Source organism: Rhyacophila brunnea, unplaced genomic scaffold (assembly GCF_057557595.1).
Source record: "Rhyacophila brunnea isolate RB1 unplaced genomic scaffold, BYU_Rbru_1.0 scaffold_12, whole genome shotgun sequence".
In the NCBI taxonomy this organism is placed as follows: Eukaryota; Metazoa; Arthropoda; class Insecta; order Trichoptera; family Rhyacophilidae; genus Rhyacophila; species Rhyacophila brunnea.
The window spans coordinates 827,059-844,673 of NW_028232774.1; the positions used below are offsets into that span (position 1 = coordinate 827,059).

Genomic DNA, 17,615 nt, shown 5'->3' on the forward strand with positions numbered 1-17,615 from the left:
TCGCATGAAAAACAAATTAATTTAAAAATTAATATAATAAAAGTAGTTAATAGTAAAATCTTGTTTATTTTTATACTTAATTAAGTTTTTTTCTATGTTGTATTAAGTAGTACATTTTTGGTTATTTAAAAAGGCGTCTGCATTATTTAATGAAATAAAGGGGGGGGGAGGCGCCAAGATTAGATTTTTTAAAAAGGGAGGCGTAGTAACATAAAGTTTGGAAACCACTGCCCTAATCTATAATTTTAAAGAATTTAAAGGCCAAAGTGGAGCAGTACACAGAAAATATATTACAGGCGATCCACGACTTTCGTACATTCTACTTTTGTACAATTCGCTATTTCATACATTTCTTAAAATTTAGATGTTTGTCAATAATGCAAAAAACTGTATTCTTCCATGCAGTCGCTACCCTCTTCTCTGCTCCTCAAAATATTTCGACTGTATAAATTTATTAACATGAGTGAGAAACGGAGAAACTGCAATGTTGATACCGACAAAAATAAATTAAGGACTCTCTTCATACGATCGAGACAAAGATAGAAATAATTAGGCATTCTGAAAGTAATCGAATCTTTTGTTTCAATCGGCCATTCGTATGACTTGACTATGATGGAAATATATCTTCAAAGATTGTTTCCAAAAGGCACGACACAGTGATGGATGAAATGGAGAGTTCTTTACCATCATGAATTGATGATAAACGTCAAAAAGAATTCCCTCTGAGTTTTTCAATTATTCAAGATATGGCTCTTAGTTTGCGTGAAGATGACTCGATTAAGAGAAAAGTCTAACATGGAATTTCAAGCAAGTAATGGCTGGTTCGAAAAAATTTTAAGTGAGGTATTCTTTATATGAGAACCTCAACCTGGCTTGCCTGTTCTTTAAGCCAACCGGATTCCGGCGTCCTGGAAGGCCGCTAAATACTATCTATCGGAATATTGGTATAAACTGGAACGATGCAAGAAGACTGGCGAGTGACAGGGATTTTTTTAGGCACCGCATGACCGCCATATGCTTCTTCAACTAAGGGACAGATATGGCCGAAGAAAAAGAAGATTCTTTATATAATATTTAATTCAATGGAGAAGCTACCAGTGCAGATAAAGATGCTAAAAACGAATTTATTTCCTCATTTTTAAGTATTGCATGTAAGTACTGTGACACCCCCGTATGGTCCCCATTTGGGGATGTCTTTGTGTATCTGAAGAGGCCCGAATCGGTATCGAAGCCAGCAAATAATAAAGCGCTGATTACGAAAATAAATAATGTTGAATATCTGCTGGCAACAATGCCATAATTTTAACCGTTGACGATTTGCAACGTCGCCTTCTCTCGCCAACGGCTCTCGTTGGAAAAAATCACAAGATGGCGCGGAGATCGCGACAAGCAGCAAAATCGCGAGCGCGTACATTTGGCCCTCCGTAGAATTAAATTATAAAAAAATGTAACCATATAGTATAATAAACATAAATAAACCTCGCCGTTTCTGATAACAATTCCGGTGCCATAATTATCCACCTTCATCCCAAATACAGACGATAATAAAGAAAACAAAACACAAAGTGACAGTTGAGAAATTCTCTTACCAAAATGGAGGGGAGTGATAAGTGGCCCCAGTCAACGTGGGACTACGCTTCTTGATTTTAATCGTCTGGAATCAAGAAGCAGGTGAAATTTATTTCACCCGGACACACACCCTGAGATCCAAACACCGGAATAGGAAACGGCGAGGAAAAAACATCCAGAGGCTTGCCTCTGGTGGCGCTCAACAAAGTATAATAAAAAGCAGTAGAAAGAGGATGCTGCCAAAGCCAAGCCAGTGAAGAAAAGAGCAGAAACACCCGGATTGCGAAGTCATGGCTCCCGATGTACTCCCGACCAACTGCATCCGCCAGCGAACTTGGCCCACGGACGAGTGTATCGGGCAAGACCCTGACTCCAACGAGGGAAAACGGCATCAAATGCCCTGCATCATCAGCCGCTTGAGCCCTCTTCGTCAACAGCAGCGTGTCTGTGAGCCTTGCAATCAGCCCTGGCCCAGATGCACCAGGATGAAGAGAGCTACAAAGCGGCCTTCTTCAGCTGAGCAAAGCAGCCTCTATCAGCGGATAGCAGCCAAGCAGCATCCTCAGCCATTAGCATCATAGATTAGTTAGTTTTAAGTGTTTTGTGTTTGGAAGCGATGCATAATAAGTTATTTCAGTGCTCGAAGTGGAAAATTTTACAACCCGGAGCGGTTGTATGAGGCAGAATGGCGTTCCGGTCCATTTCGGGCCCTGATATATTTTTAAAATTATTTTTATAAACTCTAAAGCCATTTTAAGTATTAAATTAAGTTTTCTGCATATTATATTAGTATAATATCAGTGCAGTGCGTGTAATTCGATAGCCGCGGCAGGGCAAGCGAGCAAAAAGGGGTCGAGTAATGCGCCGGTATGCATTTTCGTGAGGGATCGACTGATTTTCAGACGGTCGCTGTTGGGAAGGCTGGGTGCGACGTCCTCTCTTAGCATCCGCCCGTACGGTAGACATGGGGAGCCGCGAACCACTACGCCCACAAAGCGGCGTAGTGCTGCATCCGAAACTCTCCGGTTGCCGACGGTCCGAGGGTGTTGAGAGGGCTGGGCGCGACGCCCTCCTCTCTCAGCAGCTTTACGGTAGGCCTGGGAACCGCGAACCACTATGCTACAGTGCTGCATCCGAGTCTCTCCAGCCGCCGACGTACCGGGAGGGCTTCGATCCTTCAACGTCTAGAGACACAACCACCCCTTATCAAGCCGCCGCACTGTCCAGTTATACACGCTATCGTAATCAGCCCTTAGTTGGCCCGATCCCCATTCGGGCCTTTCCGGAGAGGTGCGCTTGTGACACCCCCGTATGGTCCCCATTTGGGGATGTCTTTGTGTATCTGAAGAGGCCCGAATCGGTATCGAAGCCAGCAAATAATAAAGCGCTGATTACGAAAATAAATAATGTTGAATATCTGCTGGCAACAATGCCATAATTTTAACCGTTGACGATTTGCAACGTCGCCTTCTCTCGCCAACGGCTCTCGTTGGAAAAAATCACAAGATGGCGCGGAGATCGCGACAAGCAGCAAAATCGCGAACGCGTACATTTGGCCCTCCGTAGAATTAAATTATAAAAAAATGTAACCATATAGTATAATAAACGTAAATAAACCTCGCCGTTTCTGATAACAATTCCGGTGCCATAATTATCCACCTTCATCCCAAATACAGACGATAATAAAGAAAACAAAACACAAAGTGACAGTTGAGAAATTCTCTTACCAAAATGGAGGGGAGTGATAGTACCTATAAATAATATTATATTAATATAAATGCATAAAAAAAATTGGAAATATTTATTTGGTACATAGCCTCCATTGCCCAGCAGAGCGGTAGCGTGTGGACATATAACATTGTGGGTTTCGGGTTCGAATGCTAGGTCTGGAAAATTTTAATGGAATGTTTTCGATAATTGTTTTTTTCAGAGTATGGATTGTGTATTACAGTGGCGAAGGGTGGAGGTAGGCTGTTAAGATCCGTCATAAACAGTGCACATTAAACTTTTTCAGACATACATATTTGTTTTCATTGAAATAAGACTACATTTTACAGATAGTGTTGGTTAGTTTTTAAAATTTAATAAACCCTGAGAAACCAAGCCATAATAGATAATAGTCAAAAAATACATGTCTATCTATAAAATATCTAACATTATACAATTAAATCATACATAACTTTCAATATTTTATATACTTATAGAATAATATTTTTTATTTATTATAGTTTGGTTTAGCCAGGGCTTAATGAATTTAAAAAAATAACCAACAATGTGTGTAATATGTATTTTTAATCCAACGAAAACAAATAACTATGAAAGAAAAAGTGTGCACAATTTTTTTCGTATTGCCCAAATTAGACCAAAACTATTATGGTTTCATTTAGGCATGGTTTAATTGATTTTTAAAAACTAACTAACACCGTCTGTAAATTGTAGTCTTAGTTCAATAAAAACAAATACATATGACTAAAAAAGTTTAGTGTGAACTATTTATAGCGAATCTTAACAGCCTACCTCCACCCTTCGCCACTGGTGTATTCATACATTTTGATGCATCATTATCACAAACTAAGATTATATTAGGTAAAATTAGGTTAGGTTAGGTTTGGTTTGGTCTAAAAAGGAAGTTATAAATTCTCATGACGGCATATGCGGCACATTTACCAAAATGGGTCTAGGCAGCTCGAGGAATGAGCCACTGACGGGACAGTGTCTGTGGCACGAGACACTAGTGGCTCCAACTGAAGGTGCCCATTCATTTATATGTATATCCAGTGTCTCATATGAAACGGCTCTAAGATTTTCGACTGCAATCGAATAGGTCTGCTACTCAATATTACAAATAAACATAACTAACAATGTCTTCATACTTGGGATCAAAAGACATGGTTTTGCCAATACACTGAGTCTAGAGTTACGCAGTCTGTGCTGGTGTTCAAAGTGGAGTGAGCATATTCTTCGATTTAAATAGACGAAAAACGGCTCCAAGTCTGTAACACTTCTGCCGCTGGCTTCTACCCATGTCACAAAACGTTCATAAAACTTCTTAGGGTTTGGATAACGATGTAAGGTTACGTCTGAAATTAGAAATATAATAATTAATATTGCATTTATATTTATTACACATTGGATATAATGTGTTTAATAATGCGTACGTTTGAGTGCGATAACCTACCGCGATCCCTTTGACAACCGTCCACCCAACAGAGTTTTGACATTATTGGATAAAATTGTAATCATATATCTGTAGAGAGGTGCTTTGAAATGATCAATTAGATAATAATGTACAAATTTGTGTTCGTTCTCTACGTTCAGATGACATTTCATGAGGACCATAGACTATCAAGTACTATTAGTACTAACAACAGTGTTGCCATATTTTGAAAGTGGAATTATAGTACAGAGCCTCCAAAATTATAGTATTTGGGGATAAAATATAGTACGCGTTGTCATCTGTTGAAAATGAAAATTTTCACAATTTTTCATAGTCGGCTCGTTTTTTTTAGGAGAAATATTTCGCCGCGGGCTGCAGGTTCCCAATTTTTCATGGTCGGCTTGTTTTTTTTAGGAAAAATATTTCGCCGCAGGCCGCAGATTTCCAAATTTTCGATGACCACTCGATTACGAAATGGCAAATGCAAAATTATAGTACTTTTTTATTAAATTATAGTACGATTTTCAAAATTATAGTATTTTGGGCGTACTATACCTATTTTATATCGTACATAGTACGCGGACCAAAATTATAGTACAAATACTATAATTATAGTACGGTTGGCAACACTGACTAACAACTTATGTCGCTTCAATTTGAATTATCCATAGACTAATATACAGAATTATTGGTATTTTTTTGGCCATAGAAGGCGGTTTGGCACAAACGTTTAATATTATTTTATGCCCCTGTTCCATTGGCACGCAAGTGAGACGATGTATCTCTCGAACACATTACAATCTTCCGACTTTTTTTCGGGTGAAGCAACCCAAATATACGGCCTGGCCTGCAATTCATAAGTGCAAGAACGTATAACCGTGTGTAAAATGTTCGTAGACAGTGTCTTTTTTGGGGTATAATACACACGGTTATACGAAACTGAGTTTCGCAAGACGCCCCCGCTCGACCACTACGTTCTTGCACTCAAACGTATAACCGTGTGTAAAATGTTCGTAGACAGTGTCTTTTTTGGGGTATAATACACACGGTTAAACGTTTGAGTTTCGCAAGACGACGCCGCGCCGCGCCCGCCAAACCACTACGGCTGAGCATTTTAACGATTGCCTCGTGACATGACAAGTTATCGCCCGTTTCATGTCGTTTAAGGGGCCGCTGAAGAGCTCGACATTCAAATATAATTTAGTATAAAAAGGACCTCGGCGTCGTAAGTACGTTAATTTAAATCGACCTTTTCGCAAAAATCACTGATCATCGGAGATTTTATTTCAAGAAACATTATTATAATTTTTGATATTGTCTGCCGCTGAACATCATTATTATTTTATAAACACCTGCAAGATATACGCCGATCAGAAAACAGGGCTGTCAAAATAATATTATGTAATATAATATTTTTAAAATGTTAATTTCATCATAGTTTTTAATCAAACCTGTGCAAGTACGTACTGATAACTTGGGTGGATTTTGTAGCAAACATACTATTGATATATATACGGGTATATTATTATTATAACCCAATTCAAATTGAACATAGGTTGATACTCAAATACTATTATAGTATGTTTATGATTTCAAGAAAATAAGACGATGGTATAATTAATCCATATCAATTATTTGAAAACATTACATTCGCACTTTGCAAGATAACATCAAAATGTGTATATACTTATCTAAATGAGGAATGACATTCATGAGTGAGCACGGCTGAAAGCTTGGAAATATGTTTTTTTCTATTTCAAAATCTTTTAATTGTGTATTATTTTATTACAGATTCAAGGCCAACTTCATATAACTAATAAAAAATATTGTTTGTTTCTACGAATAAAAAAAGACAGGAAGGAAGATGTGTACAAATCACGGCAATCAGAAAGGCCGGCAAATATGGCCGACATTGCGTGATACACAAACATAAAATACACAAAATTACAAACACATTCGAAGTTTGCCGCACACGTACAGACCACGTGATATTTGTTTACGAAAAATCGTCGCTTTTCAAAATGGCGAATTTGATTGCCAGATTTTACTGCGATGAATCAGTATGTTCTTTCTTGTCTTTTTTTATTCGTAGGTTTGTTTACTATGTACACCGAGAAATTTCCATTTATAAAATCGGAAACGATTTTTACAGAAGAGTTTTGGAATATAATGCAACCAAAACTGGAAAAAATTCTATCATGTGTGTTGACTTCCTGAATTAGTTAACCCCAGGTCCATGCCACTACGTGAACCACAGTGGACAATAAGCCATTTCCACACTGGCAACCTCATTAAATTTTACGATACTTACCATAATTGCTTAAGAAATTTTACGATAATTATATGACTAGCACTTCCGTTTGAGATTTTGACGCGTGAGGTTGCGATTTGTCTCGCTTCGCTCGCAAATCGATCTAAAACTGAACTTCTTGTGCGGTAGATTGCCCCATCTGTACAAGTGCCTTTTTCAAGGCGTAACTACAGCGGTGGCACGCCCAAATCGCATAATCAAACAATATTATTATAATTACGAATATTATACATAATAATTATCTATAAAACATTCCTAACATTTCATCTCTGCTTCCAGTGCACTGTTTACTCACATCTCAAAGTCTGCTGACCCTTGAGCAAACAATAGAAATCCTGCAAGTCGTAACAGGTAGTTGGCCGGACAGGCCGACAGCTGCGCATTAACACACTCGAGACCGGGCTACGCTCTGTACGTGCGCTCGAGTTATCGCGCGTCAACTCATCCTATCCCGGACAACACTTCTTCTTAGTACTGGTTACGACCTGGTCTGACCGCGCGAGTTCGGTAATTGCACGTTTTAGAACGTGTAATTACTTAACTGGCCCACGGTAATACCAGGCCTAGACTAGGACGAGCGGAGGAGTGTGGTAAGAAACAAACCAAATTATTCTTATTTTCCCATAAGTAAACAGGCACAATCAAAAAATTGAAGGGGCACATTTCCTCCCCCCTTTCGCCCTCACCGGTAGCCTGCCTAGCCTGCCGGTTAGGATAAATCTCTAAAAACTACGATGTAGAAAAATATGAAAAAAGCACTTTCTTCACCTTTCTTTCAAGCATCTTCAGTGCGAAAACCCCTCCAAATACCCCCTCTTATAAAACCCCATGATAGAGTCATAAACCCTACTTTTTTGTCAAGGTCTCTAGCCCCCACTGAGGACACCGCTATTGAGGTCACCCTCAATAACCTCTCCCAGGATATGGAGACGGAATTTCCGGAACTTCAGATTCCAAAATTTCCTTTTAAGTGGCAGAGAGTCACTGCAAAGGCCCCAAAACGGCCGCTCTCGACTTCCCCAACATTTGTGCCAACAGCGAACAAATTTATGGCACTTAACCCAGAGGAAATACTCCCAACTGCCCCACCAAAACTCCCCCCCTCTTCTGCAAATCCTCCCAAGGCTCGCAAAACCCGAGTCCCTCCTGTCATTCTCTCAGTAATGGGAGAAAACCATAAGACGGTAATAGACCGTCTCAATACATTCCTGGGTGAAAATAAATGCTCCATCCAAATTAGAGGACCAAACTACTCCGTGCAAACGGAATCAGTAGTTGCGCACAAACTTCTTGTTAACGGTCTAAGAGATTCTGGAGCCGTTTTTCACACATTCACCCTTGCAGAGGATAGAACATGCAAGGTAGTTATAAAGGGACTTCCCAACATAGAACCGAGAGAAATCTCGGAGGACCTCAGAGCGAGAGGCTTTGAGGTAATATCAGTCTCTTTAATGAGATCCAAAAATCCGACCACCACCAGAAATCCCCTCTTCCTGGTGCAAATGCCCCCTGGCTTCGACATGCAGTTTATGTCAAACAAGGTTAGAGAAATTTTTCATGTCAAGGTGTCCCTGGAGAAATTCAGGGGCAAGTCAAACAATGGTGGCACTCAGTGCTATAGATGCCAACAGTTCGGTTATTCGGCCCACAACAGCAATAGAGACGCAAGGTGCGTCAAATGTATGGATGCTCATGCATCAAAGGAATGCCCCCGCCCTAAAGGTAGTGCCATAGGTTCCCCAGGAGTCAGGTGCTGCAACTGCGGCGGGGACCACCCAGCCAATTTCAGGCAATGCCCTAAGCGTATTGCCTACGCTAAGGCAATAGCAGCTCGCAGAGCAGCCTCAGCGACTCCTAAGACCAAAGCCATGCCGCACAAATCAGTCTCCCGAGCGGCAGACCCCCAAATACTATCATACACGGCAGCTCTCACGGGACCGCAAACATCTGCTTCCGCAGCAGCCAATCAGTCAAGCCCCCACAGTAGGACCATTACTTCAACTCTGGTGGAAGCACTGAGTTCACTCCTTCATGGAGAGGATGGTGTCACCATTGATGACATTCCAGCCATACTGGAATGTATCAAAATGACTCGCTCTATCCGAGCAGAGCCTACCCTGTCCATGGAGGAATGGCTTGACAGAGCCGAATCTCTGCATATTAAATGCGGCATGTTGCCCTAAATGGCTAACACACGCCCACTAAAAATAATCTCCTGGAACGCCCGCAGCATTGCTCAGCGCGATAAGCGACCGGAGTTGACTGACCTACTCCGGGTGCTAGACGTGGACATTGCTTTAATTCAGGAGACATTCCTTAAACCAAAAGACCGTTTCTCCGTTCCCGGTTTTGACTGTTATCGTGAGGACCGCCCTCTCCCAGCGAAGGGTGGGGTGTCATGATACTAGTCAATCAAGACTTAAAACATGCTCACATCCCAATTAAGCCTCTCATTGGATTTGAAGCCACGGCAGTTGAAGTAAACTTAAATGGACGCCTACATGCCATAATTTCGGTATATGGGCACGCCAAAGAAAAAATGAGCGAGGCAGAGGTGGTCTACCTTGCCAACCTCAGAGGCTCAGTCATCCTAGCAGGTGATTTTAATGCACATAATAAGATTTGGAACTGCCATTCCAACAACGCCCGTGGCAATGCCCTCTTAAAGATTACAGAGAAATATGATTTCTCAATCTCACATCCTGACGAGCCGACTCGTGTCCAAGCTCGTTGCAACACAGCAGTTTTAGATTTTGTGATAGCAAACAACTCCCCAGAAACCGGTGTCCCGAGAGTTGTTAATGCTCTGAAGTCGGATCACCTGCCAATTTATTTCGAAGTTGGAGGCGAATACGATAAAGAAAGTAAAATCCAATTTGACTACTCTAAAGCCAAATGGCACCTATTCAAGAGGCATATTAATCGATGCATTGATCTCACGCCTAGAACCTTTCAAACGGAAGTAGAGATAGAGACAGCGGCCGTCGAACTCACTGAGACTATTCTCACAGCGAGACGTCGCTAAATTCCGAAAATCAAGAAAAATCCCATCAGGGTGGATCTTAATGATGAGGCCAGAGAGCTCATCAATACTAGAAACCAGCTACGCAAGGACTGGAACAAAGCTAGACGCACAAATCACTTCATCAAACGTGAGATCAATACTTTGCAAGGTAAAATCAAGAAGATAGTATCAGAACTACAAGCCGAGCATTGGGACAATAAACTCAAGGACTGCAAAATTTATACAGACGACCCGCAGAACTCGCTCTGGGCACTATCCAGGGCGATTAAAACGGGCCCGTCTGTTATAAAGCCCCTCAGACAGAATGCGACTAGTCGAAATTTCGTGTACTCAGATCTCGAAAAAGCAGACGCACTTGCCGATGCGTTCGTCAATAATACTAAAATCCAGTCGGACACCGATTCAGCTACTAAAGCCTTGGTGAACAACTCAATTCTTGCACTTGCGAAAGAAGACGTCGATCCCGATGATGTTAAAATTGTTGAACCGCGCGAGATCTATAGATCTATCAATACCTTGATCGCCAGAAAGGCACCCGGACGAGACAATATCACAAATTACTAAGATCTTCAATGCATGTCTGCTGCGCGGATACTTTCCAAAGACCTGGAAAACGGCTCACGTTGTCGCTATAGCAAACCCCAAGAAAGACCACTCTTTGGCTGTAAACTACAGACCTATAAGTCTACTAGATGGCATAAGCAAACTTTTCGAGAAAGTGATCCTTCGACGCTTTCTCCAATCCCACAATCAAGTCCTCCCGGACACCCAACATGGTTTCAGGAAGGGTCTATCAACGACCCTACAACTCTCCAGAATTACCGGGATTGTGATGGCCGATATGAGGCAACGCAAGACCACTGGTATGGTTCTGTTGGACCTCGAAAAGGCATTTGATACGGTCTGGCATGACGGTCTAATCCACAAACTTTTTACCACAAACATGCCCGTGTACATCACAAAAATCATCCAGAACTACTTGAGCGGTCGAGCGCTTTTTGCAGTGGTCAAACGGGAGAATTCATCTCACCGCACTATCGATGCAGGGGTACCACAGGGCAGTTTGATGGGGCCTAGGCTCTTCAATCATTTCATAAGTGATATGCCAAATCCCGCCAACTGCACACTGGCGCTATATGCAGATGACACAGCCATCCTTTCCACCAGCCGCCAGACTGACACGGCGATTAGGAACTTAGAAAAGGGCACTCGACAGCTAACTGATTATTTCAGTCGCTGGAGACTTAAAGTTAACGCGGAGAAGACGGAGGCGATTCTCTTCTCGCGGAGCCAAAAATCCTATAAAGGAAAAATTACTGTTTGTGACATCCCCTGTTCATTCAGTAACACTGTGAAATACCTCGGGGTATACCTTCACCATAGATTGAACTGGACACCTCACCTATTAGAAGCCAGGCGAAAAGCCTTTATGGCGATGGGGGTTCTTAGACCCATCTTCAACCGTAGAAGTTGTCTCTCAGAAGAAAACAAAAAGGCACTATAAAGCATGGTTATTAAACTAACCATGCTGTATGCATCCCCAATTTGGACTACTGACATCACCAAATCCAATTTAAATATGCTGCAAACAATAGAGAACAGATGCCTTCGAATCGTCTACGAACTCAAGCCTCACCATAGCATCAAACGCATCAATGCTAAACACGATGGAATCGACATTGCCGAAACCATAACTAAATACAGAGAGACATTCTTGAATAGACTGACAGAAGGGCCTCATAAGAAACCTACACTATTTGCCAACAAAATTCAAAATTTTAAGCACAAGCGCAAGGAAGCTAGGCTCCGTCATAAGATGATGCCCCCTGACTCTCCAAATCCTGATGATCCACCCCCTCCTCACTCAATTACAGGTACCTCTTCCACAGCGGATGCGGCCGGCAGTACTCTGACCCCGCCGGATCCCTTCCAGGGTCTAGCGGTAGAGGTAAAAGAATGTTTGGAAGCCCTAAGAGTTAAACTAGGTAGCTTTAGAATGTACATCAGAATGAGACTCGGGCTCAAAGCCCAGGTGAGAGCTAAACTTGTGGAAAACAGAAAACGGGGTATACCCCCTAGGGACTGGGCGAACATCTTTGATGTTATAAAATGATCCACACAAGATCATAATCTCAAGCCGAACATCCCGCTAAAGGATGAACTTTTTGTTTGTTGGACCCATAAGGACAATATTCGGAAGAGGGTTTTTCTTAACTGTTTTCCCTCGAAAGACTTGTTTGAAAAGCGAAGGTAAATGTAAATTCAACAGCTCAATACTTAGCTAGATTACATGCGGGAAAGGGCATTAATGTACTTACAAGACCCAACCCTAGAAATAATAGTCAGGAAACCGAGGTCTGCCTCTCAGACCTCACAAGGTTTCAGTTAGAAGAAAAGGTAGGGGGAAAAAAAAAACGATAATTATCATAATTATCGTAAAATCTAACGAGGTTGCCAGCAACATGTTGCCAGTGTGGACCCGGCATTAGATGCACAAAACTTAAATAATATATAATATAAATAAAAATTCAAAATTATGACAAACAGCCCTGATTAAATAAATATGAAATATGAGTCGATCGAGTCGTCGAGCAAGTTTGATGACACAAACAACTTGGACGCGACCTTTTTATATTAACTAGTAGACCAGATATTATGGACCACACGTTAAAAAATCATATTTTCAATTCTCAAGGCCAATTCTATAGAACGTCCCCTTAAGATAACATCATTCTATTAATTCTGGTAGCCACTAGCTAAGGAGTCAGTGTTGCCAACCGTACCATAATAGTATTTGTACTATAATTTTCGTCTGCGTAAAAGTAAAAGAAGTATAGTGCCCCCAAAATATTATAATTTTGAATATCGGGAAAAATACGCAAAAGATAAAAAAAATAGATATTTCCGTCCTATAAATTGATGCAAAATACTATAATTTTGCAATATAAGAGAATTTGGAGAAAAAATCTCAAAAAACGTAAAAAGGGCCATTTGACTGCTTTGAAATGAAATTTCTTGAATTCATCGGTAAGCGTTTTTGGTCAGAAGAGTAACATAAATAAAAAGAGGTCTAGGAATTTCTCAAATCCATGCATTTTCTCCATAATAATAAATGACAACTCGTACTATAATTTATTGGACCGCGTACTTTAATTCGGTACCAAAAGATGGCAGCACTGCTAAGGACTCTGGACTTAACTCGCGAGTGACCAGTTGGCGACACCAACAAAACCGAAAAAATCGATGTCTATGGTACGAGATAAAACGTCAAAACTGTCAAAAGTCAAACGAAATCATTATTTTTGTTGGTTATGTTTGTGTATAATACCTATAATATTCGATTGATTTACTATAGTAAATGTACGTAGAAAATAACCTCACATAAATGAGAAACCATATATATTATATTATTACACTGTAAAACAAGATTTAACAAAATAAACACAGTGCCTTCAATAACATATAGTATTTTTATGTAGGTATTTATTCATTACAAACCATTATAAATCATTAACATAATAGAACTCAAGATATTAAGTAACATTGCGAATATAATTTGGCATTTTTATTGTTTATAAATTGGTATCTCCCAATTTCCGTGAGCGATACTAATTCATTTTGACGTTTTGATTTTCAATGTCACCGTCATATACGAAACGAGATATCAAAATAAACATGTAAATCGGGAAATACATGAATTTACGTCCTTCGTCGAACAAAAGAAAGGAAAAGCTTCAATAAAGTGATATTAATAGAAATTAGGTAAGGTTATGTCCGTCTCAAATACCTACGACTTATTAATTCTCTATGGGTAATATATTATAAACATCATGTTTCAAAATATAACAAACATCTACGTCTTTAATAAATTTTAGGCTATACAACACCCATATTTATTTTTTCGCATTGTAAACTCTTCACGCTTGTAGGTAGTAACATTAATGCTATTAGAACCTTACTTTGGATGTCAAGGCCCGAGCGTCTCCTTCGGGAAATGATATAATAATATGGCGTGAGAATTTGTGAAAGATATCTCAGAAGCACTTTGTTTAACCAGAAATTACATATAAATAGTGCATCACTGAGTGAAAAAGCATTTTGACATAAGTTCGCATAACTATTGTTTCGCAGATTAAGTGCACCCACGGTGGCCGCACGGCTTAAGCGTTGGACTATCACACCGTGGGTCTCTGGTTCGAATCCTGGGTCTGGCAAGTACACATATTATTTTTCAATTTGTGTGTGAGTCAGGGTATGGACCTAATAGGTTGAGCAACTGGCTGACATCCATTTCTCGTAAAAAACAAAATCTGTTAATACAAACCTCCACTCTGTGGAGGCCCATATGATCCTATTAGGATCGATAAATTAATTAATTTCTTATTATTTTAAAGCCATAAAAGAAAAAAACGGTATATAAATGATATAGTGAGGTTCAAAGTTAAAAAAAAAAAACTTTTTTATTTTTTTGTGACATAGATTAAACTTATATGCTAAATAAAATTATATTTACATATGAAATATTAAAAAAACATAATAATATATCAATACATTAGACTATTAGAGGATGAACCACGGAAGTCACGTTTGGACTTTTGTTCACCTCCTGATTTTAGTGTAGGTTAAATGTTTGAAACTCTATAACTTTTTAAAGAACTATAGTAAGTAATTAGGTTCTGTAAACGGTATTATTCATAATTAAATTTATTTTTGACCATAGTATAGATAGAAATACCAAATTGTTTAGAACTAATAAATTAATGGACTTCCGTGTTTTATGTTCTAACACATAATGTAGAAGTACCACTAAGCAATACTTCACCTATAGATAATACACGGAAGTCCATATAGGTAGGTTTTTATTTCCTGTGCATCATATTATTAATAATTATTTTATTATAAATACACAAATATTTCAGTAAGTCTAAATATGAAAAGGAATTATATATTTTTTAATTTACATAAGTACAAGATTATTTGAAATTTATTATTGCTCTAGAAAAAAATCAACGCAATGAGAATTATTCCTGGTCATTCTCCGGGACATCAGCCGATGAGGAATTATGTGGAATTCTATCATAAAATTGTTGAAATTCTGGAGATATCTATTGTTTCATAGTTTGCAGATCTTAACCGGACACGGTGGTTTTGCCTCGAAGCTCTTGGCCTAATAGAATCTCCGACTTGCTTATGTGCCGAATTGCAGGATGCAGATCACATCCTCTGGGAGTGTCCCCATATTATATCGGTTGAAAGGGAAGAGCTTCTCAAGTCGGTTCAACCTTCAGTTGGACCGATCGGCCATTGCGACTTGGTATCTACGGGGAAAAATTTGTCAGCTTTTAAAAAGTTTGCGGCGTTTTACGGCGAGCGAGAAAGTCGGAGGTCCACAGTTTGGAAATCTTCATGGAGAACTTTGCCTTATAACGTAGATAACCAGCGCCATCTTAAGATATAAATAAAAAAGAAAAAAAAAGGTGTGCCATCAATATTCTTTTTTCGAGCCACAAAAAGAGCTGAAGATGATGCATACAAAGAGCAATAATTGTTTATATCATATAACTCCATTTTAATAACTTTAAAAGGCTTGTGTCTTTTACATGTCCCTACAAACTGAACCCAATCCCATGGAGTAACAATCTGCATACCGTTCAACATCTTTTTTGACGTTCTGTTATAGAGTGGTCAGTGTCTATCTCCATGTGTGTATGGCCTCGTAATAGGAATTTGTGATTTATGATTTTAAGCGTAGGAATGGTTTTCAGAAACCAGGTAAATGAAAAAACAATCATGATATTCCTATTTGGCCAGGGCAATTAATTATCATACTAAATCGTCAGCTCTTCAATATTTGCTAAAATATTGCTAGATGCCCATTTCATCAAGCAGCAGCCGATCTTATTGTCACCCCTTCCACTTTTTATTTCATCCACATCAGTGTTGTGTCTCACTCACCACTTGCATCATCGTAAATTGTAAAATTCAGAGTCCACAATTTTCTCAGATGGAAACTATATGGAGTAGGTAAACACTTCTCCAAGTCAACCATTATTACTTTCATACTGGTAATTTTTTCTGTTGCAAGAGTTTTATCAATCTTATTTAATTGCAGCTGCTTCCTGTATGTGGTCTTCCAAAAGGTGTCTTTGAATTTCTTTTTCTTCAAAAGAAATATTGACACCTTTAAGACTCATCTTAGGGCTATCGCAAGCGTCACAGGTATCATTGCTTAGCAAATCACACTCGAATTAAATTTTTATTTTATTTAATTGAAAATCCATTTTGAATAGGTATATGGCGATAGAGACACAATTTTGGGTTCATTCATGTGGTTATATTCTTTGAAGAATAAATCAAACATTTTTGTAATACTTGTTTATGTATACCTAGCTGTATCACCCGGCGCTGCCCGGGAGTTACGTAGAGTGCAAGGGATTGAATTTAAAAAAGTAAAAAAATATAATATTTTAGATTTTTATTTTTTTGTACATTTATTGTATTTAAATATCTAAAAAAGTAGTACAAATTCTATTTATTATTATAAATCTGTCCCCGGGGTGCAATGGGTTAAAACTGAAATTCGAGACCCCGACCACGCACTCCGGCTCTGATGCGTCCCCGGGGTGCAACGGGTTAAACCTGAAATTCGGGACTCCGACCACGCACTCCGGCTCTGATACCACTACATACAATTATTGTCCGTGAGTAAAGCATTCCGATCTATGCGTAACACGTCGCCCGCGCCATCCTGGCGGTGATTAGTTTTTCTAATCTAACTGTGCCATTTAACCTCCGATCAAACTGAAATAAACGCCAATATTTTTTAAATCTACACATTCTAGCGACATTTTCAATAAAAAATTGGGGTTGCAGCATTAACTTCCGCGTTTCAAGACCTTGTACGCGGGGCCTTTTTTCCGCAAAAACCGTAAAACTGTCCCCGGGTTGCAACGGGTTAAATCTGAAATTTGAGACCCCAACCACGCACTCCGGCTCGTCAGCCCCCATCTACTGTCAAAATTTTGTCGAAATCCGACTGCGCGTGTGGATTTTTACAAAGAAAAACGAAAATTATGATAATACTTACCTACCTAACGTTTGTTGGACTTCCGTGTTTATGGAATTATAATGGTTTATTAACATTTTTCTTAGAGCATCAACATCGAAAAGGACACCCGTTGTTTATGCACTAAAGTGAATTGGACTTCAGTGATTTTTTAATTAGCTATATCGGTTAATTTACTACTAATGGACTTCAGTGTTTCGTTCATTTGTGCAATGAAATAAAAGAAAATTTTCTGCATATTTAACTCAGAAACGGTAAAAACTGGACTTCCGCGGTTTATCTTCTAATGTACAGATATAATATGAGAAAGGGAGGTTCAAAGTTAACAAACCTATTTAAATTTTTTTATGACAGATTAAACTTCTATGCTAAATAAAATTATATTTACACATAAAATATTAAAAAAAGCATATATAATATGAGAAAGGAAGGTTCAACGTTAACAAACATAATTTTTTTTACATATTAATTTAAAAGCTAAATAAAA

The 17,615-nt window shown here is 39.2% G+C and overlaps 1 protein-coding gene across 3 annotated transcripts in view; it reads right to left on the bottom strand.

Moving 5' to 3' along the window:
- The window catches only part of LOC147077618 (uncharacterized), a 47,130-nt gene that overhangs the window by 19,924 nt on the left and 9,591 nt on the right, over nucleotides 1-17,615 (bottom strand). Inside the window, exons 1-2 of one of the 3 annotated variants that reach the window (XM_085960600.1) lie at nucleotides 4,748-4,913; nucleotides 4,443-4,649 (exon numbers count right to left, since the gene is read on the bottom strand). The exons of 1 other annotated variant lie outside the window; for it this stretch is intronic. In XM_085960600.1, the coding sequence (XP_085816726.1) occupies nucleotides 4,443-4,649; nucleotides 4,748-4,790 (250 nt within the window). In that variant the 5' untranslated portion in view covers nucleotides 4,791-4,913. Of the gene's footprint in view, nucleotides 1-4,442; nucleotides 4,650-4,747; nucleotides 4,914-17,615 lie in introns of those variants that run through there. One more of the 3 variants, XM_085960601.1, reaches the window with a different exon arrangement.